We start from the raw sequence: 22,949 nt of genomic DNA on the forward strand, positions 1-22,949 counted from the left end.
AACAAACATGTTTTATTGCGACTCTTCCTACTTGTTAGTGTTTCAGAGTACAGTGTCTTCCTGTGTGCTAACTCCTTGGTTTAAAAAGACATTTCTTTTTTATTATGAACCCATTCAGAAAGAATTTATATTTAACTATGTAAATCTGATTCCTTTTCTTCCATAAATCTCTCTAGAAGTTTTAGAGAATGTCTTCGTTGCCTTTATGCTGCTCCATCAGCAGTAAAATTAAGGAAGAAAAAAAAAGAGAATCCCTGTCTAATCTTTGTTTCACCATTAAATTATATCATGTTAGTGTTAATTCAGAAGATACTTTAGAGAACTGTATTTTGATAACATTGCATAGGATTTTTAAAAGTCATCGTGTAGGATTTTATTGTGGCTTACCCACTGCTTTCTGTTGTTAGTTTTTTCATAACACTGAGATCTTTTTACTTCATTTATTTATTTATTTTTAAGCATGCACTGAAGAAAAAATAATTACTCAGAGTCAAAAAAAAAAAGACATCCTGTGGGTTTCGTGGCTCTTTCTCTTGTATATAATAGTCTTCAGGCTGATTAAGAGCATTTCAGAACAGTGCAAAGAGGCATTTTTAAAAACTTCAAGCAGCCAGGCTCCTGATTTCTCAACTTCAGCACTGTTGATATTTTGGGTGAGATTATTCTTTGTTGTAGGGTGGTTAGCAGCATCCGTTGTCTCTACCCACCAGATGCTAGTAGCTCCCTCTCCCCAGCTGTGACAACCAAAAAAAGTCTCCAGGCATTGCCAGATGTCCCCTTGGGGAGGAGGAGCAAAGTTGACACTGGTTGAGAACCACTGCCTTACGGCACATTAGACCTAATTATCTGTGAAACATGGAAATCCAACTTCTGAAAAGTTCTGGGTGATAGAGAGTTAAGGAAGAGGCTCTACTGGTCTCCGGGTATTTGCAGATGTAGCTGACTGCTCATTTTTTCCCCCTCCCCATCCTGTTAGAAGCTTTTGCCAACCATGATTCATGGAATGATTTTTTTGAGCTGAGTAATTTGTGGCTTTTCAGTTTCCTTACTTTTTTCCTTAGCTAAATTTGTTTTGGTTTTAGCAAAGTGTTTAAAACAGCAAAGATCTTTGAAAATGAAACAATACATGTAATGATATATTTTCTAAGGAGGTGATTTTAACAAACTGTAAAAACCTTACATGCCCGTCCTTCCTCGTATCCTTCGTACCTCCTCTGTCAGACAAATCCTTTCAACTCTGAAGAGGAGCCTTACAAGGGGAAGACACAGCAACCTTTGAACAGTCCTTTGTGAAATCTAAGGGTACGGCAGCTGGGATGTAAGAACTTCTTTCCCAGGACGTCTAAAGAGCATTTTAAAATGTAACTGTCTTCTTTCTTTACAGATCCAAACGAACGAAATAAACCAGAGCATCGTTCTTCAAGGTATGAATTTATAGTATTTACTAGCTCTGTATAAAGCTTCTCATTTGGAAAATATTGTTTGGAGGGAGTGCAAGTGTCCCTTTTAGAAATACTGTATATTTGAATCCTCTGTAGCACTCAAGTTTCACAAGGGAAATACTGTTCATTCTCTGAACAAAAATTCTTTATAAAATTATTGACTACCTGGAAGACATATTTTATTCTGAGAATTCCTATCAGTGACAGGTATATCTTTGCAAAAAATTATTTTATCCCTGCTTCTTTCCTTTTGTGGTTTACTTTCCTCCTTGTTCTTTAATTGGTATTTTTTATAAATATGTACTGCTTTTTTCCTAATTATAAAACTAACATGGGCTCATTGTAGAAATTTTAAAATTATTTTTTAAAATATAAAGCATTAAAAAAAACCCAGCATGTCTTTCATCAGCTAGAAATGGCTGGCTACTGCTAAAAATTTGATGTAATTCTTTCTAGATTTTATCAGTATATATGTATTCCAGTTGAATTCTTTAAGTTCTTGTTAGATAGTTTCAAATGGCTAGGAAGGTTCTATTGCTTCAGCCTCTTTCTCATGCTGTCTGAGAGTATGTCTCACAAGACCTTCACCAGCACTGAAGAGTATAATTTTAAATCCTTGTCAAACTTATATGTGGCAAATTGTCTAAGTTCCACTCCTAGGCAAGAATGACAGGCCTGTATTCGATTTTTTAACCCAGTTCTGTGAAGGATTGTAATTTTTAAAATACTATTTTCACCTTATTCCACATTCCATCACTTTTTCTTTGCATTTTATATTGTGGGAATTGATAAAATGGTAATAATACATTCACTGGGTTGAGTGGCCTGGTAAACAAATCCTGATGCTTTTTCAAGGTATCAAACTCTAGAATGCATTGACCTCAGATGAATAAAAATACAAAATCTAGGGCTTCCCTGGTGGCACAGTGGTTGAGAGTCCGCCTGCCGATGCAGGGGACACGGGTTCGTGCCCCGGTCCGGGAAGATCCCACATGCCACGGAGCAGCTGGGCCCGTGAGCCATGGGAGCCATGGCTGCTGAGCCTGCGCGTCCGGAGCCTGTGCTCCGCAACGGGAGAGGCCACAGCAGTGAGAGGCCCGCATACCGCAAAAAAAATAATAATAATAATACAAAATCTATGAAAACTCTATTAGAACAGCAATACATTTTGCAGAGATTGTCAATCAGAATAAGTTAGTGAGACCTAATCTGAGAGAAAAATGTAAATGAGTATTTGGGATATAAGGCTGATTTTTTTTTTCAGTTGTAATTCACATACATTTACTCTTTTTGCTGTATGATTCTATGCGTTTTGACAAACACATACAGTTATATAACCACAACCACAGTCATAGAAATATGTGTAAGAGTGATTTTTTAATACTTAAAAAAATAATAGAAGGGACTTCCCTGGCGGTCCAGTGGTTAAGACTTTGCCTTCCATTGCAGGGGGTGTGGGTTCAATCCCTGGTCGGGGAGCTAAGATTCCCACATGCTTCGCGGCCAAAAAACCAAGATGTAAAACAGAAGCAATATCGTAACAAATTCAATAAAGACTTTAAAAATGGTCCACATCAAAAAAAAATCTTTAAAAAAAAGAAAAAGAGACAATGTAAGGGGACTTTGACAGCGTGCTTGACTGACATAAAGTTGGAAGGGTAAAAAATAATTAGGATGATAAAAGCAGGATGCATAAGACCCTTGACATACCGAAAGTTTAACTGAATTAAGCAATATGTGTTTTCATTGGAACAAATGTAAATCCTTACACCTAAGGCTGAAGGATCAGTGGAGCATGAAGAGATAGGGGAGATACACCTTAATAATATGTTGGAAAAGATCTGGAGGATTCATAAATTCATCATGAGGGGAGTTCCCTGGTGACCTAGTGGTTAGGATCCTGGGCTTTCACTGCTGTGGCCCAGGGTCAGTCCCTGGTTGGGGAACCGAGATCCCCAAAAGCCCCGTGACGGGGCCAACAACATCAACTAAATAAATAAATTCAGTCATCTTGTGTCAAAAATTTCATGTCATTGCCTCCACCTCCCCAGAAATGTCAGCATTGATTTAGCTATGTTGAAAGAACTCTAATGTCTGGTACAAGAAAAGTGGGTAGCTCTAGGCCACACTTTTGATGTTGTATCCAATACTGGGTCCACAAGGCCTTAAAAAATTGGCATACACCGTGGGCTGGCTATGTTGGTATTACTTGGGGAACTTAAGAAAACAGAAACAGAGTCCCTTGATCTACTCCAGAGATTCTCATCCAGTAAGTGTGGAGTGAGTGGATCCTGGGAATCTGTGTATTAAAGAAGTCCTCCAGTGGGCCTCCCTGGTGGCGCAGTGGTTGAGAGTCCGCCTGCCGATGCAGGGGATACGGGTTCGTGCCCCGGTCTGGGAGGATCCCATATGCCGCGGAGCGGCTGGGCCCGTGAGCCATGGCTGCTGAGCCTGCGCATCCGGAGCCTGTGCTCCGCAACGGGAGAGGCCACAACAGTGAGAGGCCCGCATACCACAAAAAAAAAAAAAAAAAAAAAAAAAAAAAAAAAAAAAAAGAAGTCCTCCAGTGATTCTGATGCAGAGCCAGGTTGGGACCCACTGGGATAGAAGACAACAGCTGAGTTGGGCCAGGGACTATGAAAGAGACGAGCTGGGTAGAAATCGAAGCTAAGTTGCAGGAAGACTTGTGTAAGAAATTGGGTGAAGTTAGCCTTGGTTTGGAAGTTTGGGGAGGGGTATGGGACAGAAATAACTGGCTTCCAACACCTGGAGGGCTGTATAGAAGAGACTAGAAAAACTGTTCCTCATAAGTGCTGTTCCCTCTAAGAGGAACCAGGGAGCCTCGGAGGAATGGCTACTTCTAGGTCCTGGGAAGGGGAAAGTACAGGTAAGCTTGGACCCCTAGTGACAGAAAGTAGGAAATGCTCAACTAACGGGGTCATGTCAAAAAGGCCTAAGAGGCAGCTTCAAGGGCTCCCACTGGCCAAATCTGGGCCAATTTGAGTAGCAAAAAAGTTTTAAATGATAGTGGATTCTAACACACTGGATTTTTTAAAATCCATGTAGAAGAAGAAATAGAATCAGAAAATTATCATTTTATAATTCTCAATGTAATAGTTGATTCAGGCAAAGATTACCAGTGGCTCCTAAAACTTGGGTAAAAAATTGTTGGAGGAGTAGATATTCACACTCCCATAAGATGATATTTAAGTTTTTAATTATAAAGGGGAAAATGTACCTTTTCAATGAAGAGATCTGGTGATCCCATTCTTAATCAAGTGGTCAACTTATATCCACATCACCACTAGTGAGACAAGCTGACGGTATGTGGCTCCAGCTGATGCTTTAGCAGTGTACACAGATATCACTTATGTAGTAGTGTTCCTGGCCAAAAAAAAAGGTAATGTTATGAAAAATACAAAAAGGTTAGAAAAATATTCTAGATTAAAAAAGGCTGTGATTTTTTTTCACCTGGAATTTTAAAATCCAGATTAAAAAAAAAAACCCCAAAAAACACTTTGGGGAATTCCCTGGTGGTCCAGTGGTTAGGGCTCCACACTTCCACTGCCGAGGGCCTGGGTTCGATCCCTGGTCAGGGAACTAAGATCCCACAAGCCACACAGTGTGGCCAAGAAAAAAATAAAGAATAAAAATAAAATAAAAGAATAAAAAAAACCTGGGGATAATTAAGAAAATTTAAATATGAATTTTATTTTAGATAATATTTGATTAATATTACTTTGCTTAGGTGTATAGTAGGAAAGCTGTTATGTGGGAGAATGTCCTTATTCTTAGGAGATGTATGCAGATGTATTAGAGGTGTTGCAGGCTTCTGTGTGCAGCGTACTCTCAAATAATTCATGAAGAAAAAAAACACAGCAAGAGATAAAACAGAGTACATATGGGAAGATATTAATAATTGATGAACAGATGATAAGTATATATGGGTGTTCATTGTACTGTTTCTTCAACTTTTCTGTAGACTTGAAAATTTCACAATAAAAAGTAGCAGTGGAGGGAACGGTTCTGTGTGTTCTGCGGCATCCCAGAGGGTAGAATATGCGTCTGTGGGTGGAACCTTGAGGGGGTGGATTTCTGCACAATGCGAGGAAAGATTTCCAGGCATAGCAGGTCAAGGATGGAATGCGCCATTCTGTAGGGGAACATGTCAAGGAAAAGCTGGACAAACTAGTGCTGGGATAAAATAGAAAAGATTCATGCATGGCTAAATAATGATTCTAGATGGCTCCAGCCCTTCCTCATTCAGTAGCAGATAAATATCCAGGCTCAGGATGCAACCGAAAACAAGAAAAAGTCTCCAGCTTCGTGGAGCACAGAGCGCCCATTGTTTGGGATTTACATTCCCAGTCTCTCACGTCAGGATCCAAGTCTTCCTAGTTCTGCTTCAGGCAATGCTTGTGGTACTCGGTCTTCAACCTCTAATTTATAGTTTAGGTTCTCAAGGACTCTGCTGCTGGTCTTGGTAACCCTACCAATTAGCTTTGTGCCTGGTCCACAATGAGCACTTAATAAATGAATATGGAATAAATGTCAAATGTAACGCGAACAGAGAAAGGAAATGCCAGTGTTTTTCCCTTGCAGATTGGGAAAAACCTGACTCTCAAAACTCGCCCATGACTGTTATTGAATGTTTGTTACTACAACAGCAAGAAGTAATGCCCTATAAGAAAGGAGAAATGTTTTCCAGGGAAGGTCATTGTTGTCTGTCCAGGGTGTCTGCTGAGATTGGCAGTGACCTCCTCTTCCCCTCCCATCCTTAGCTGAGCCAGGCCACCCTGTCAGTCCAGCAGTGCATCAAGCAAATTAATACCTGCTGCATCAACAGAGCAGAAAGGAGAAAATATAAATAAAAGTCACTTAATTTTGGTATGTTTTTTGGTTCTCCTCGGGCCACTTGGCAGCAAGAGCATGGGCTCAACGCCCAGCAAGGATAAGAGATGCATTTCTTTGGTCTGTGTTTTTCTAAGGCCAAATACTTCTATAGCTTTCACAGTGAGAGGTGAAAAAATCTGGGACGGCTGCCTGTTCTTTCATTTCGGTGCTGAAATAAGAAGGAAAGTAAAACTCTTGTCAAGTTAAAGGAAAAGTCTTATTAGGTATAGGTCAACACTAAGACCCCAAGCTGAAAAACATCACTAAGGCATTTTCAAGAGGCTTGCTGGGTGCTTTTTGATTCGTTTGTTTTGTAGACGTCAGAAATATCTGAACTCTTCTTGTCTTTTCGTTATTAGTTTAAATACACCATTTCCCAAATTGCTGTCCCATGGAACATTCTTTGTGGGATATCAGGATGCAAGAAGTGAATAATTAGTGCATGCAAAAAGTTTGGAGATGGTGAGTTAACACAAAATTAGACATATTTCTTTACTGAGAGTCTTTGATGTACTGAAGTGCATTATAAAACTCCAAGTGAGAGACTTACTATAAAGGATTTTTAAAATTTGTTTGAATTTGTTACTTCCTTTCCCAGACACAGCTATTAATACCATCTAGAAAAATGTACTATGGAATGGCAGTTTGGGAAACTAATTGGGAGGGAGGTAAGAGCTAAAGATAATGAAGAAAGTTAAGCCCTGTGGCAATCCGTGCCAGCAATGGAAAATTAGGAACTCTTTTTATCACCCCACCAGCTCTGAATAATAGATCCCAGTGACTTATGGAGGCTGAAAAACCAGCTACTTTGCCTTAAATGCTTTACCAACTACAAGGAAATAACTTATAGCAGGAAAAAAAAAAAAAAAAGGCGGCAGCAAAACAGAGAACCTTAATCTATTTCTCAAAAATTATCATTTGAATATTAGTCTTCCTAAAGCCTGTCATAATGCCCTTTGATACCCATTTATAAAGTTCAATGGAATTTCAGTAAAAATCACAAAATTTTTAAAATATTAGACAAAATGATTCTAAAATTTATAAGGAAGAACAAGAAAAACCAAATAACCAAGGAAACTTTAAAGATCAAGACCAGGAGGTAGACTCTTGCAAGTGTTTTGTCAGCAGAGAAACAGGTCAAGGGAACAGGATAGAGAGTCCAGCAAAGACACAGATGGATACGCATGGTTCTGTGTCACATGCTGTGATGGAGCCAGCAGTACAGGTCAGCAGGGAAAGCGGACGTGTCAACAAGTGGTGCAGTTGATTATCCGTATTTAAAAATCTAGATGGAATTTGCTTTATTTTATCCTGTAGGGTAGAATCTAAAGACATAAAAGTAAAAAAGTAAAACATTTTGAAGAAATACATAAGGATATCTTTATGACTTTAGAGTAACGAATGAGTTCTTAGACAAGTACAGACCACAAAGAAAAAGACTGATAAATTTGACATTGTGAAAACTTTAAACTTATGTATATCGAGACAGCAGAAGCATGTGAAAAGACAAGTCATGGCTGCAATGCACATAGGCCACAACAGTTAGTGTCCAACATAAATTAAAAACTATGCATCAGAAAGAAAAAGACAAATAACTCAGTAAAATAGGGGCAGGGAGCTCAGAAAAGATGAAACCTAAGGAACCAACTAATATTTTAAAAGATTCTTTACCTTGCTACTACTAAGAAGATGTGTTCCGTGGGATAATGAGGTACCATTTCACTTCCATTGAGTTGGTACGGGTATCTCAAAGATTGACAGTAACAGTTCTTAGAGGTTGAGAATAATTTGGTACGTCATATTTAGAGAATAATTGAGCAATGTCTGGTAAAGCTTGAAATGCCCATACCATACAACCCAGCAGGTGTTATATACCCTAGAGAAATTCTTTCACCTGTGCCAAAGGAACTATGTATAGGAATGTTGAGAGTAGCACTCTTTGGACTGAGGGAACTACAGCTACGTGTGACAACATAGATAAATCTCAGAAACAGAATTTTGGATGATAAAAAGCAAGTTGTAGGGAACTATATCCAGTCTCCTCAGATAAACCGTAATGGAAAAGAACATTTAAAAAAAGAATGAGTGTATGTGTATAACTGGGTCACTTTGCTGTACAGCAGAGGTTGCCACAGCATTGTAAACCAACTCTACTTCAATTCTTTTTTTTTTTTTTTTGGCGGTACGCGGGCCTCTCACTGTTGTGGCCTCTCCCGTTGCGGAGCACAGGCTCCAGACGCACAGGCTCAGCGGCCATGGCTCACGGGCCCAGCCGCTCCGCGGCATGTGGGATCTTCCCAGACCGGGGCACGAACCCGTGTCCCCTGCATCGGCAGGCGGATTCTCAACCACTGTGCCACCAGGGAAGCCCCTACTTCAATTTTTAAAAAAAAAGCAAGTTGTAGAAAAAAAAAAATAGGTACAGTATGATACCATATATGTAAAGCAGAGGTCAGCAAATGGTTTTTATAAGGACATGAGCGTAAAATTGAGTGAAATTTTCTTTGATTATTTCTGAAAGAGGAAAACAAAAAGGAGGAAGTCATCAAGAATGTTGAGAAAAAAAACATGATCAAACACTGCTCCCATTTCATTTCTACTCATAGTCTACTCCTGTAGTTCCCTCTACTCAAAGCACTGTTTATTGCTCTGTGGATTTTTATCTCATTTTGTTACCCAAGAGTTAAACAAGTACCACATGAAAACATTTTTTAGTAGTATAGAAATATGTGGTGTCTGTCTTTATTCCACAAGCAACTATTGTTAAAGGAGTCTGATGGTTCAGTGTCTATCCTAGTCTGCTTTCTATGCACATACATAGTATATATTCAAATAATATTTACAGTAAATGAGGATATATATATATGTGTGTGTAGTGTATATGTATATATATGTGTGTATATATATTCATATATATATTTATGCCAACTTGCCTTTTCACTTGTATTTTAGAACGTTTTATCATGCCACTTTCCACTTCATTGTTTTTTTCAACTGCTACATAGAATTTTCTAGTGTAGTTATATTATTATTTATTTAACCAGTCTTTTATTGGTAGCATTTGGATTGCTTATTGATAGCATAACAGGAATGATGCTGCAGTAAAACATCTTTATGTTCATATCTTTGTGTACATGTGTGAGAAAACCTCTTGCTTCTTACAAGATAAAATTTTTACTCAAGTTTCTGTCGAACTCCTATTCTCATTCACACTTAAATTTTGACATTTTATATACCCTACATTTCTGTTTTCTTCACAAATCTCAGATGGCTTTGTGGTGGTTTGGTCCCAGCGCAGGTTCAGTAGGGCCTGTTGCAACCACCGTCCCCATAATGGGCCTGAACTGTCACCCACACAGAGAGGTATGTGAACTCAACATGAAGAATATTTATAGCACATAGTTTGGTGCACTCACAGTTAATAGTTGATGATGCTAAAACTCATAGCAACCACTTTATCATTAAGAATTTGAAAGGGTCTTGGTTTTCTGCATTGGTACCCTACTGTTGGTCTTATAAAGATGTTTAGGATTTTATTTTGACACTTTACCATTATCACATTATGGTTTAAATAGATTAGCTAAAAGCAGAAGATTTAACTTGCTTTTGCTTTTCTCCTTTCTAAATATGTCTATTAAAATGTCATGCTCTGCTGGGCTTAGTTTAACTATTGTCATTCTGTAGAATTTCCCTACCCTTATGTTCTGATTCCCATACCTCTATAAACTATAGCTTGTGTGTCATTACTTTCTGGCATTATGTTTTCTAAGCTATAAGAAAATCATTACTTTTGCTGTAGCATCTCTAATGCTGTAAACAAGGTGAAAAGTTAAAGTGTATGCAGGTTTTTTGGGGAAAAAAATCCTTTTGCAATGGGAGATGAGAAAGGGTTATTAACATTTTATGTCATTCTACAGAGAATATATACTTTTTATTGTGGTTTTAAGAAATGTGACTTTAGCATTCCCCCCTAGTGTGATGGGAATGAAAATGAAGCATTTATATGGTTTATCAGTTGGGTAATTGAAAAGTTTTATCAGCTGGCCTATCACTGCCCTAAGTGCTTAGTGCAGGGGTGGGGGGCCTCTCTGAAGCTGTTTCAAATTAAACTATCAGCAGGCAGTTAACTTTGGAACAGCCGCTGGTCCTGTGTTTGCTGCTTTTCTCAAAACTGGCAGGTGCAGCCTGCACTTCTCAGCAGTCCAGGGAGCACGTGGACATCCTGGCCCTTAAATCTTTTCATCCTAATTCTTTTCTCTCTTTCCCTTGGGTTATATTTTATATTAGTTCTTTACTTTTCTGCGGTATAATTTAGAAGCAGTTATTTACACAGTTCTACAAAATCTATATTAAATAGCCTTTAGTTGAATGAACTTTGTATACATCTTTGTAGATCTCTATCTGCCCTTAGGTTATGATTTTACCCCGATTAATAAATATCCTTGTACAGCTGGACTTTAATTTTTTATTTTAATTTTTTACTTAAGTGCTTTCCCTTACTGGCAGAGCATGATCACATTTTTCAATGTGTGTATTGAATAGGGCTATAAACCATAAAAATGTACTAACTAATTCCTGGAAGCATCTTAGTGTGGACAGAATTCCTAAATAGTCATTCAGAAGCCCAGTCACGTGCTGTCTCGTTAACAGTAAACTGCTGTTGATCAAAATTCAGTCTTGTTTCATACATAAAACCCTTCCTTTTTTTCTTTTTTTAATTGAAGTATAGTTGATTTACAATATTGTGTTAATTTCAGGTGTACAGCAAAGTGATTCAGTTATATATATGTATTTATATGTATTTTTCAGATTGTTTCCCATTATAGGCTATTACAGGGTATTGAATATAGTTCCCTGTGCTATACAGCAAATACTTGTTGCTTATCTGTTTTATGTATGGTGGTGTGTACCTTTTAATCCTATACTCCTAGTTTGTCTTTCCTCCCTTTCCCCTTTGATAACCATAAGTTTGTTTTCTGTGTCTGTAAGTCTATTTCCATTTTGTATATAGATTCATTTGTATTATTTTCTTGATTCCACATATAGGTGATATCATATAATACTTGTCTTTCTCTCTTAATTTCATTTAGTACGATATTCTCAAGATCCATCCATGTTGCTGCAAATGCAATATTTCGTTCTTTTTATAGCTCAGTAACATTCCATTGTGTATATATACCATATCTTCTTAAACCAATCATCTGTTAATGGGCACTTGGGTTGCTTCCATATCTTGGCTATTGTAAATAACGCTGCTATGAACATTGTGGTGCGTGTATCTTTTTGAATTAGTTTTCATCTTTTCCAGATATGGAGTGGAATTGCTGGATCATACAGTAGCTCTGTTCTTAGGTTTTTAAGGAAACTCCATACTGTCATGAAACCATTCTTGAAACCAGAAATCAGGCCTGCTCCCAAATATATAATTTCAGGGTTGAGGGCTTCCTTTTTGATGAGGGGCTCCTCTGGACACCAAATCAGAGCATTCAGTTCTGCCCCGTGACAAGTTTTTGTCACTTTCCATCTCGTTCCAGTTGTAGAGCAGCTCTCAGGAGATGCAGAATGAGCCTGCCCACCCTTGTACAGCACTTCTATTGATAAATGCAACAAAAATAAGGCAAATGTGCCAAAGAAGGACTTTGTGTGATTCTCTCTCCTTTTGGAAAGGAGAATTGAGAATCAGTACCCTTTGATAATTAAGAAAATAAAAGAATAGAAGGAAAGTATAGATTGTCTGAATGCTTCAGAGTAACATTGTGTCTAAAATACAAACATCCCATCAATTGTAAACCTGTTTCCTAGAGATAAAATTATCCCTGGCTGCACTGCCTTGTGTAGACTATCCAGGGATGTTATCAAGGAATGACAAGCAGGCCTTAAAGTTTATCACCATCTCTTGCCCAGTAGTTTCTCTTTGGTTACAGATTCCAGAGAGAAGCTGAAAGTAGAAAAAGTCCTTATACACTGAATTGCACTCTTCGGAATTTTTTTTTTTTAATTATTTAGCTTTCGGGTTGGTCGGGGCATATATATTGATTAACGCTGCCCAGGTATGCTGATGAACAAGCAGAAAGAGTCCAGCTCTAGCAGGAGTTTTAAAGAAAGAAGCAGGGATAGTGTGGTCTCAGAAGAAGAGAGCTTGTGTAAGAAACTACCTTATTTCCAGTGCTGCATGAAGTTCAGGTGTACTTCCTGTTTGTGGGAATTCCTGAGATAACCTTGTATACTCATAATGAAAATTCCTTTTATTTAATTCAAGTTGAAAGGGTTTCAGTTGCTTTTAACCTCGCGAGTTAATGTAATATCATTAGAAGGAATATCAACATTACTGTAATTTAGAAATGAAAATCACATACTTACATTGGCTTTAGGAATATCCCAGACTATAGCCTTGATTCTAGGATTTATTTCCACAGAGATTAGGGTACCATGAGTATATTGACCAAATCCCTGCCATACAATATATTGTGTGAAGAAGAAAATGTATTGCTTGTCTTATGAACACTGACAGCAGATCTATGCCTTGGTGAGTAATAGAAGGCTTTATTGTTTTGTCTTCTTCAACAAAAGGCCAAAAAACAAAACAAAACAAAACACCCCTCTTTTATTTTATTTTTTTAAACATCTTTATTGGAGTATAATTGCTTTACAATGGTGTGTTAGTTTCTGCTTTATAACAAAGTGCATCAGTTATACATATACATCTGTTCCCATATATCTTCCCTCTTGCATCTCCTTCCCTCCCTCCCACCCTCCCTAACCCACCCCTCTAGGTGGTCACAAAGCACCAAGCTGATCTCCCTGTGCTATGCGGCTGCTTCCCACTAGCTATCTGTTTTACGTTTGGTAGTGTATATATGTCCATGCCACTCTCTCTCACTTTGTTCCACCTTACCCTTCCCCCTCCCCATATCCTCAAGTCCATTCTCTAGTACGTCTGTGTCTTTATTCCCATCTTGCCCCTAGGTTCTTCGTGACCTTTTTTTTCTTCTTTTTTTAGATTCCAGATATATGTGTTAGCATACGGTATTTGTCTTTCTCTTTCTGACTTACTTCACTCTGTATGACAGACTCTAGGTACATCCACCTCACTACAAATAACTCAATTTCGTTTCTTTTTATGGCTGAGTCATATTCCATTGTATATATGTGCCACATCTTCTTGATCCATTCATCTGTTGATGGACTTTTAGGTTGCTTCCATGTCCTGGCTATTGTAAATAGAGCTGCAATGAACATTGTGGTACATGACTCTTTGAATTATGGTCTTCTCAGGGTATTATGCCCAGTAATGGGATTGCTGGGTCGTATGGTAGTTCTATTTTTAGTTTTTTAAGGAACCTCCATACTGTACTCCATAGTGGCTGTATCAATTAACATTCCCACCAACAGTGCAAGAGGGTTCCCTTTTCTCCACACCCTCTCCAGCACTTATTGTTCGTAGATTTTTTGATGATGGCCATTCTGACCAGTGTGAGATGATATCTCATTGTAGTTTTGATTTGCATTTCTCTAATGATTAATGATGTTGAGCATTCTTTCATGTGTTTGTTGGGAATCTGTATATCTTCTTTGGAGAAATGTCTGTTTAGGTCTTCTGCCCATTTTTGGATTGGGTTGTTTGTTTTCTTGATATTGAGCTGCTTGTAAATTTTGGAGATTAATCCATTGTCAGTTGCTTCATTTGCAAATATTTTCTCCCATTCTGAGGGTTGTCTTTTCGTTTTGTTTATGGTTTCCTTTGCTGTGCAAAAGGTTTTAAGTTTCATTAGGTCCCATGTGTTTATTTTTGTTTTTATTTCCATTTCTCTAAGAGGTGGGTCCAAAAGGATCTTGCTGTGATTTATGTCACAGAGTGTTCTGCCTATGTTTTCCTCTAAGAGTTTGATAGTGTCTGGCATTACATTTAGGTTTTTAATCCATTTTGAGCTTATTTTTGTGTATGGTGTTAGGGAGTGTTCTAATTTCATTCTTTTACATGTAGCTGTCCAGTTTTCCCAGCACCACTTATTGAGGAGGCTGTCTTTTCTCCACTGTATATTCTTGCCTCCTTTATCAAAGATAAGGTGACCATATGTGCGTGGGTTTATCTCTGGGCTTTCTATCCTGTTCCATTGATCTATCTTTCTGTTTTTGTGCCAGTACCATACTGTCTCGATTACTGTAGCTTTGTAGTATAGTCTGAAGTCAGGGAGCCTGATTCCTCCAGCTCCATTTTTCTTTCTCAAGATTGCTTTGGCTATTCGGGGTCTTTTGTGTTTCCATACAAATTGTGAAATTTTTTGTTGTAGTTCTGTGAAAAATGCCATTGGTGGTTTGATAGGGATTCCATTGAATCTGTAGATGGCTTTGGGTAATATAGTCATTTTCACAAAGTTGATTCTTCCAATCCAAGAACATGGTATATCTTAGGATTCTCTATGTATAGTATCATGTCATCTGCAAACAGTTACAGCTTTACTTCTTCTTTTCCAATTTGGATTCCTTTTATTTCTTTTTCTTGTCTGATTGCTGTGGTAAAACTTCCAAAACTATGTTGAATAATAGTGGTGAGAGTGGGCAACCTAGTCTTGTTCCTGATCTTAGTGGAAATGGTTTCAGTTTTTCACCATTGAGGATGTTGTTGGCTGTGGGTTTGTCATATATGGCCTTTATTATGGTGAGGAAAGTCCGTCTGTGCCTACTTTCTGCAGGGTTTTTATCATAAATGGGTGTTGAATTTTGTCAAAAGCTTCCTCTGCCTCTATAGAGATGATCATATGGTTTTTCTCCTTCAATTTGTTAATATGGTATATCACATTGATTGATTTGCGTATATTGAAGAATCCTTGTGTTCCTGGAATAAACCCCACTTGATCATGGTGTATGATACTTTTCATGTGCTGTTGGATTCTGTTTGCTAGTATTTTTTGAGGATTTTTGCATCTATGTTCATCAGTGATATTGGCCTGTAGTTTTCTTTCTTTGTGACATCTTTTTCTTGTTTTGGTATCAGGGTGATGGTGGCCTCATAGAATGAGTTTGGGCGTGTTCCTCCCTCTGCTGTATTTTGGAAGAGTTTGAGAACGATAGGTGTTAGCTCTTCTCTAAATGTTTGATAGAATTCACCTGTGAAGCCATCTGGTCCTGGGCTTTTGTTTGTTGGAAGAGTTTTAATCACAGTTTCAATTTCAGTGCTTGTGATTGGTCTGTTTATATTTTCTATTTCTTCCTGATTCAGTCTTGGCAGGTTGTGCATTTCTAAGAATTTGTCCATTTCTTCCGGGTTGTCCATTTTATTGGCATAGAGTTGCTTGTAGTAATCTCTCATGATCTTTTGTATTTCTGCAGTGTCAGTTGTTACTTCTCCTTTTTCATTTCTAATTCTATTGATTTGAGTCTTCTCCCTTTTTTTCTTGATGAGTCTGGCTAATGGTTTATCAACTTTGTTTATCTTCTCAAAGAACCAGCTTTTAGTTTTATTGATCTTTGCTATTGTTTCCTTCATTTCTATTTCATTTATTTCTGATCTGATTTTTATGATTTCTTTCCTTCTGCTAACTTTGGGGGTTTTTTGTTCTTCTTTCTCTAATTGCTTTAGATGTAAGGTTAGGTTGTTTATTTGAGATGTTTCTTGTTTCTGGAGGTAGGATTGTATTGCTATAAACTTCCCTCTTAGAACTGCTTTTGCTGCATCCCATAGGTTTTGGGTAGTCATGTTTTCATTGTCATTTGTTTCTAGGTATTTTTTAATTTCCTCTTTGATTTCTTCAGTGATCTCTTGGTTATTAAGTAATGTGTTGTTTAGCCTCCATGTGTTTGTATTTCTTACAGATTTTTCCCTGTAATTGATATCTAGTCTCATGGCGTTGTGGTCAAAAAAGATACTTGATACGATTTCAATTTTCTTAAATTTACCAAGGCTTGATTTGTGACCCAAGATATGATCTATCCTGGAGAATGTTCCATGAGCACTTGAGAAAAATGTGTATTCTGTTGTTTTTGGATGGAATGTCCTATAAATATCAATTAAGTCCATCTTGTTTAATGTATCATTCAAAGCTTGTGTTTCCTTATTTATTTTCATTTTGGGTGATCTGTCCATTGGTGAAAGTGGGGTGTTAAAGTCCCCTACTGTGATTGTGTTACTGTTGATTTCCCCTTTTAAGGCTGTTATTATTTGCCTTATGTATTGAGGTGCTCCTATGTTGGGTGCATAAATATTTACAATTGTTATATCTTCTTCTTGGATCGATCCCTTGATCATTATGTAGTGTCCTTCTTTATCTCTTCTAGTAGTCTTTATTTTAAAGTCTATTTTGTCTGATATAAGAATTGCTACTCCAGCTTTCTTTTGATTTCCATTTGCATGGAATATCTTTTTCCATCCCCTCACTTTCAGTCTATATGTGTCCCTAGGTCTGAAGTGGGACTCTTGTAGACAGCCTATATATGGGTCTTGTTTTTGTATCCATTCAGCCAGTCTATGTCTTTTCGCTGGAGCATTTAATCCATTTACATTTAAGGTAATTATCGATATGTATGTTCCTATTCCCATTTTCTTAATTGTTTTGGGTTTGCTATTGTAAGTCTTTTCCTTCTCTTGTGTTTCCTGCCTAGAGAAGTTCCTTTAGCATTTGTTGTAAAGCTGGTTTGGTGATGCTGAATTCTCTTAGCTTTTGCTTGTCTGTAAACGTTTTAATTTCTCCATCAAATCTGAATGAGATCCTTGCCAGGTAGAGTAATCTTGGTTGTAGGTTTTTCTCCTTTATCACTTTAAATATGTCCTGCCACTCCCTTCTGGCTTGCAGAGTTTCTGCTGAAAGATCAGCTGTTAACCTTATGGGGATTCCCTTGTATATTATTTGTTGTTTTTCCCTAGCTGCTTTTAATATTTTTTCTTTGTATTTAATTTTTGATTGTTTGATTAATATGTGTCTTGACGTGTTTCTCCTTGGATTTATCCTGTGTGGGACACTCTGTGCTTCCTGGAATTGACTGACTATTTCCTTTCCCACATTAGGGAAGTTTCCCACTATAATCTCTTCAAATATTTTCTCAGTCCCTTTCTTTTTCTCTTCTTCTTCTGGGACCCCTATAATTCGAATGTTGGTGCGTTTAATATTGTCCCAGACGTTTCTGAGCCTGTCCTCAATTCTTTTCATTCTTTTTTCTCTATTCTGCTCTGCAGTAGTTATTTCCACTGTTTTATCTTCTGGGTCACTTATCCGTTCCTCTGCCTCAGTTATTCTGCTACTGATCCCTTCTAGAGAATTTTTAATTTCATTTATCGTGTTGTTCTTCACTGTTTGTTTGCTCTTTAGTTCTTCTAGTTCCTTGTTAAATGTTTCTTGTATTTTCTCCATTCTATTTCCAAGATTTTGGATCATCTTTACTCTCATTATTCTGAATTCTTTTTCAGGTAGACTGCCTATTTCCCCTTCATTTGTTAGGTCTGGTGGGTTTTTACTTTGCTCCTTCATCTGCTGTGTATTTCCCTGTCTTCTCATTTTGCTTAACTTATTTTGTTTGGGGTCTCCTTTTCGCAGGCTGCAGGTTCGTAGTTGCCGTGGCTTTTGGTGTCTTTCCCCAGTGGCTAAGGTTAGTTCAGTGGGTTGTGTAGGCTTCTTGGTGGAGGGGACTAGTGCCTGTGTTCTGGTGGTTGAGGCTGGATCTTGTCTTTCTAGTGGGCAGGTCCACATCTGATCGTGTGTTTTGGAGTGTCTGTGGCCTTATTATGATTTTAGGCAGCCTCTCAGCTAATGGATAGCGTTGTGTTCCTGTCTTGCTAGTTGTTTGGCATAGGGTGTCCAGCACTGTAGCTTGCTGGTCATTGAGTGGAGCTGGGTCTTGGCGTTGAGATGGAGATCTCTGGGAGATTTTCACTGTTTGATATTATGTGGAGCTGGGAGGTCTCTTGTGGACCAGTGTCCTGAACTTGGCTCTCCCACCTCAGAAGCACAGCCCTGACGCCTGGCTGGAGCACCAAGAGCCTTTCATCCACACAGCTCAGAATAAAAGGGAGGAAAAAAGAAAGAAAGAAAGAAGATAAAATAAAATAAAACATAATGAAGTTATTAAAATAAAAAATAATTATTAAAAAGAAAATTTTTAAGTAATAAAGAAAAAAAGAAAGAAATTAAGGAGAGAGCAACCAAACCAAAAAACAAATCCACCAACGATAACAAGTGCTAAAAACTATAGTAAAAAAAAAGAAAAAAATGACAGACAGAACCCTAGGACAAATGGTAAAAGCAAAGCTATACAGACAAAAATCACACACAGAAGCTTACACATACACACTCACAAAAAGAGAAAAAGGGAAAAAAGTATATATATCATTGTTCCCAAAGTCCACCTCCTCAATTTGGGATGATTCGTTGTCTATTCAAGTATTCCACAGGTGCAGGGTACATCAAGTTGATTGTGGAGATTTAATCTGCTGCTCCTGAGGCTAACACCCCTCTTTAATGTAGGATTTCCTAAAACACAAAATACAGCCAGGCCCATGAATTTTCAAACATTTATTTGCATATACTCCTTGACATTTTGTGTATTATGAATAAATCCCAGAAGTGATGAAAGTCTTAAATAATTTTCTAATACTCTTCAAGACACCTTCCCCCTTCCTCTGATTTTAAACCTTCCACCCATGGAGAGTCAGTGAAAGAAGACAAGTTCTCAAGGTTCCTTGGTAATTGTTTCACAATTCTTACTTATTTAAGTGTTTTTTTGGTGATTTCCTCTCAATGTTCCGCTGTAGGTGAGGCAGTGATGAACAGTAGCTAAGAACTCAGGCTCTGGGACCAGACCATCAAAGTTTAAATCCTGACTTTATCATTTGCAGGTTGTGAGACCTTGAATGTTTAATTACATAAACTCTTTTCTCATCTGTAAAATTGGGATAACAATAGTACATTCCTCTAAGGGTGGATGTGGGGATTAAGTGAGTTAAAGGATGTAAGGCATTAGAGCAGTGCTCAATAAGGTTGGCTATTATTACCATTGGAATGGATGTTCTCAACCCCAGTGTTCTTCATTCCAGGTGGATTAAGTAATTGATTCTTATTAAGTGGAATTTAAATTGGGATCTTGGAGTTTTTTAAGTTTCATATTGAAAAAAAATTTAGAGTAAAAGGTAGAATAGAGATCATCCAGTCAAAGTATATGATAGATGAGGAAACTGACATTACAGTTATGCTCAGAGTAGTGGCATGGCTGTAACTGGACTTCGGACCTCTGAACTCTTCTCACGGTCCACTCTCTGTGTGTGACAACTATCAGGATCCTTGGTCCTGAGCCCTACATGCCCTGTGTCTCCAGGAATTCACTTATAGCATTAATGCTCTCAGATGCTTTATGTACAAGGGTGAATCACCTCTCCCCTCTTCTGTTTGGCCCTTACTTGCATAGAGTAGAGACTTGATCTTGGTATTATTTTATAATAGTGATTGTTGAGAATATAGCCTTCAGATCTCCCATAGGTTTGTTCTGCTTAAGTCTGAGGCAAAACCACAACTTGCATTTAGGGTAGGCCTCATGTTGGGAAAGGATCGTGACTTAAAAAAAACAATCTCCATGAAACATCGATGAATGCAAATTTGATATCAAACAAATGTATTGGGGTTTCTGTATGATGATATATTTGAAAGTGGGATTCACTTATATTCAACAAATAGTTATAAAAATAGTTTAAAAACACACAATGGTGATAAATGTAACATTAATGTAAGATGTGAACAACGGAGGGAACTGGGTGTGGGGTATACGGAAACTACTAATCTTCACAACTTTTCTGTAAATCTAAAAGTATTTACAAAATTTTTAAATTTATTTTTTAAAAAGGTCTTACCCCCACCCCAAAATACATATAAAATTACTGTGACAAAATAATTTACAGCAATTCAGTATTAGCATAGTGAGCAGTTTTTATTCTACTTTACCAGATAATCTAAGATAAAATGGTCAAGGCTGAATCACTTCAATAAGAGGAAGGTCACTATTCTTATACGAAGTCCTAGTTTGAAAACAAACATTTCTAAGGAAATGTTAGACGTAAAAGGGAATATGAGTACAGTCTTTCTGTTAAAATTTTAAAATAGGGCCTAAAGTCATTGTCTGAAACATTTTGATATGCAGGGACAAAAAGAAACAAACAAACTGACCAACTAAAGACTGCTTCCTAATTACTTCGGCATAGTTCTATCTAGAGCACAGATCACCCTGCATGATGGTTCATCATTATATGTTTACAAGTCTCACTCCCCACCTGAAGGCAGTTGTTCATATTTGTATCTCCAGGTTTGGTACAGGACAGATGATCAGTTAGTGTTTCCCAACTTGAGAAGAGATACTTTCAAGTGAACTAGAAACAACTAGAAATCTGAGGATCTCAAGACGTGTACTCCGTTTTGAGGCTGCTTGCAAAAGTAAATAAATGATGTAGAAAACGCTTTCTGATTTGTACTTGTGTCGGTTATCTCCACACACTGCTGTTTTCTCCGGCTGCTGAAATCCTCCAGAGGCCCTGCTGCCTCACCACCAAGCATAGTCCCACATCAGCGAACTTTCTGGTAGAGGTGCTGGTGGGAACGAAGAGGGAACCTTTGCTGTTCCTGTCCCGGGAATCCCACCCCGTCTTTCTTAGACCCTTGCCATCAGGGTTGTGGCTTGTGGGAATGAGGTGAGATTAGGAGGAGAGCTTGGAAACATGTCTTAGATTCTAACCCCACCATCGGTAGTTATGTTTCTTTCCTCTTTTGTCTCCATCTCCTTCTTTCTTCTTTTCTTGAAATTCCAGGAAGAACCCTAAGTATCGTTGGACTGGGTTCAACTCAGCCTGAAACAGTGGTACATCTCTCCTAGGAAAACTGTGGCCCCAGTTTTAACAGAGTGTTTGTCTGGAAGCAAAATGTGTAATATTATCACACCACCTTCAGGTGTGTGTGGGGCTTTCCTCTTTTCGCAGCTCCATTAAAGCAGGAATGATATTTGCTACCTAGATAGGTGGGACGTATAGGTGGTAGGAGTTACTAAATAATGTATCTTCTTTTTAAAAAGTAACATCATTAAGAAAAAACAAGTCTGTCTACCCATCCATCTGCCTGTCTGTCCACCCACCTACCTGTCCATCCATCTGTCCATCCACACATTCATTTCAGTTGATTCCCGTTGTCAGGAATGCTTGTAACAGGAGGGGCCATGGCCCAGGAAACAATTGACGTATCTTATAGGCATTCTTAAGGTGACATAGGCATTGGTGGCAGGTGAGCAGGATGTCCCTGGTGCCCCTGGAAGTTTGAGTTAGGACTGGATTGTTGTGCTAAGCCCGTTCTAGAAACGCCAGCCCTGGACTAGCTGGGAGCTTGAGGAGTGGTTCTGGCTTTGGCTGCTGCAAGCAGGTAGATGTGACTCTTCCTATCTGCACTGTCTTGCCACTCAGAAGCCATTTTATTATTTTTTAAAGTTTGATTATACTTTACCATCTCTTTCAATTGCATTTCATTTGAATTGACATTCCTGATTTGTTTTATATTTGCAATATTTTTTTTTAAAGGATATCTGGAGATGTCCTTACGTTGTCCCACACTTACTAATGCAGATTAAAATTGCCTGATTTAAAAAAAAAAAAGGAAAAGGAGCTTACCTGTTTATTTTTCTGTCTTTTCCACTGAACTATAAGCTCTTTGAATGTGAGGCTCACCATTTTTATTCTTATCCCCAGCACCTAGGAGAATCTCTGGAACGTAGAACACACTAAGGAAGTAATAGTTACACTAATGATTTTTAAACTCTAGATGTTCATGTTCATTTAATTTGATTCTTAACTCCCTCTTTTAAATTTTCATGCTGAAGCAATAGGGGTTTGTAAAATATATAGATCATTTTCTTTTTGTAAACTGTTCTGAAGTTGTATGCATGCTGCTATCCATACTAGGATTCTGGGGGATTTTCAGCCCATAATGGCATTTAGGTTTGACCTTAGCCTGCTACTTCCATAAAGTGATTCATTATCTGATGGTTTGAATGTAATTTTAATAATTATAAAGTCATGACTTTGATATAAATTGGTCACTCTTTTTGCTTTTTGCCATAACAAATCTTTTTTTTAAACTAACTTACAAATTACAAAAGTAATAATGTTCATTACATAAAACTTGGAAAATACAGAGACACAGGTAGATAACAAATCATATGCAGTGGTGTCCTGATAAATGTTCAACAACCAGCTAAGTGTAATTGCAGTATGAATGTTGGTTGATACTTTTGTTTATATAAATAAGATGACAGTGAAACAAGCAAAACATAGGTCAGAATTTCCACCCATTTTGTCAGTGACCTGAGCAAATTTTTTGCTGATTCAGATAATAGTTTTCAAATACTGGAAGACTGTTTCCTCAGTTTTGGAGGATGTTCCTCATGGAACAGCTACAAACACAACATACTTTTATTTTGAATCTGCATTATTAACATTTTCTCCATCACTTTCTTAAGTCTAGGCAATCAGTAAAATAAATTCAACCCTGGTTTGCCAATTTTTGCGGTGTAAATACTCCCACCTTGGCCAGCGTGACACCACTGATGATGAATTGGAAAAAGTTGCACAGTAGCACATCATTATTATAGTATTTCCAC

The 22,949-nt window shown here is 37.8% G+C and overlaps 1 protein-coding gene across 1 annotated transcript in view; it reads left to right on the top strand.

Annotated features, from left to right (window-relative positions):
* The window catches only part of SH3D19 (SH3 domain containing 19), a 181,865-nt gene that overhangs the window by 66,071 nt on the left and 92,845 nt on the right, over positions 1–22,949 (top strand). The window contains exon 2 of the mRNA XM_079707671.1: positions 1,385–1,424. Within this exon, the coding sequence (XP_079563797.1) occupies positions 1,385–1,424 (40 nt within the window). The remainder of the gene's footprint in view (positions 1–1,384; positions 1,425–22,949) is intronic.

The sequence above is a fragment of the Hyperoodon ampullatus genome (assembly GCF_949752795.1).
Source record: "Hyperoodon ampullatus genome assembly, chromosome: 1".
Lineage (NCBI taxonomy): Eukaryota > Metazoa > Chordata > Mammalia > Artiodactyla > Ziphiidae > Hyperoodon > Hyperoodon ampullatus.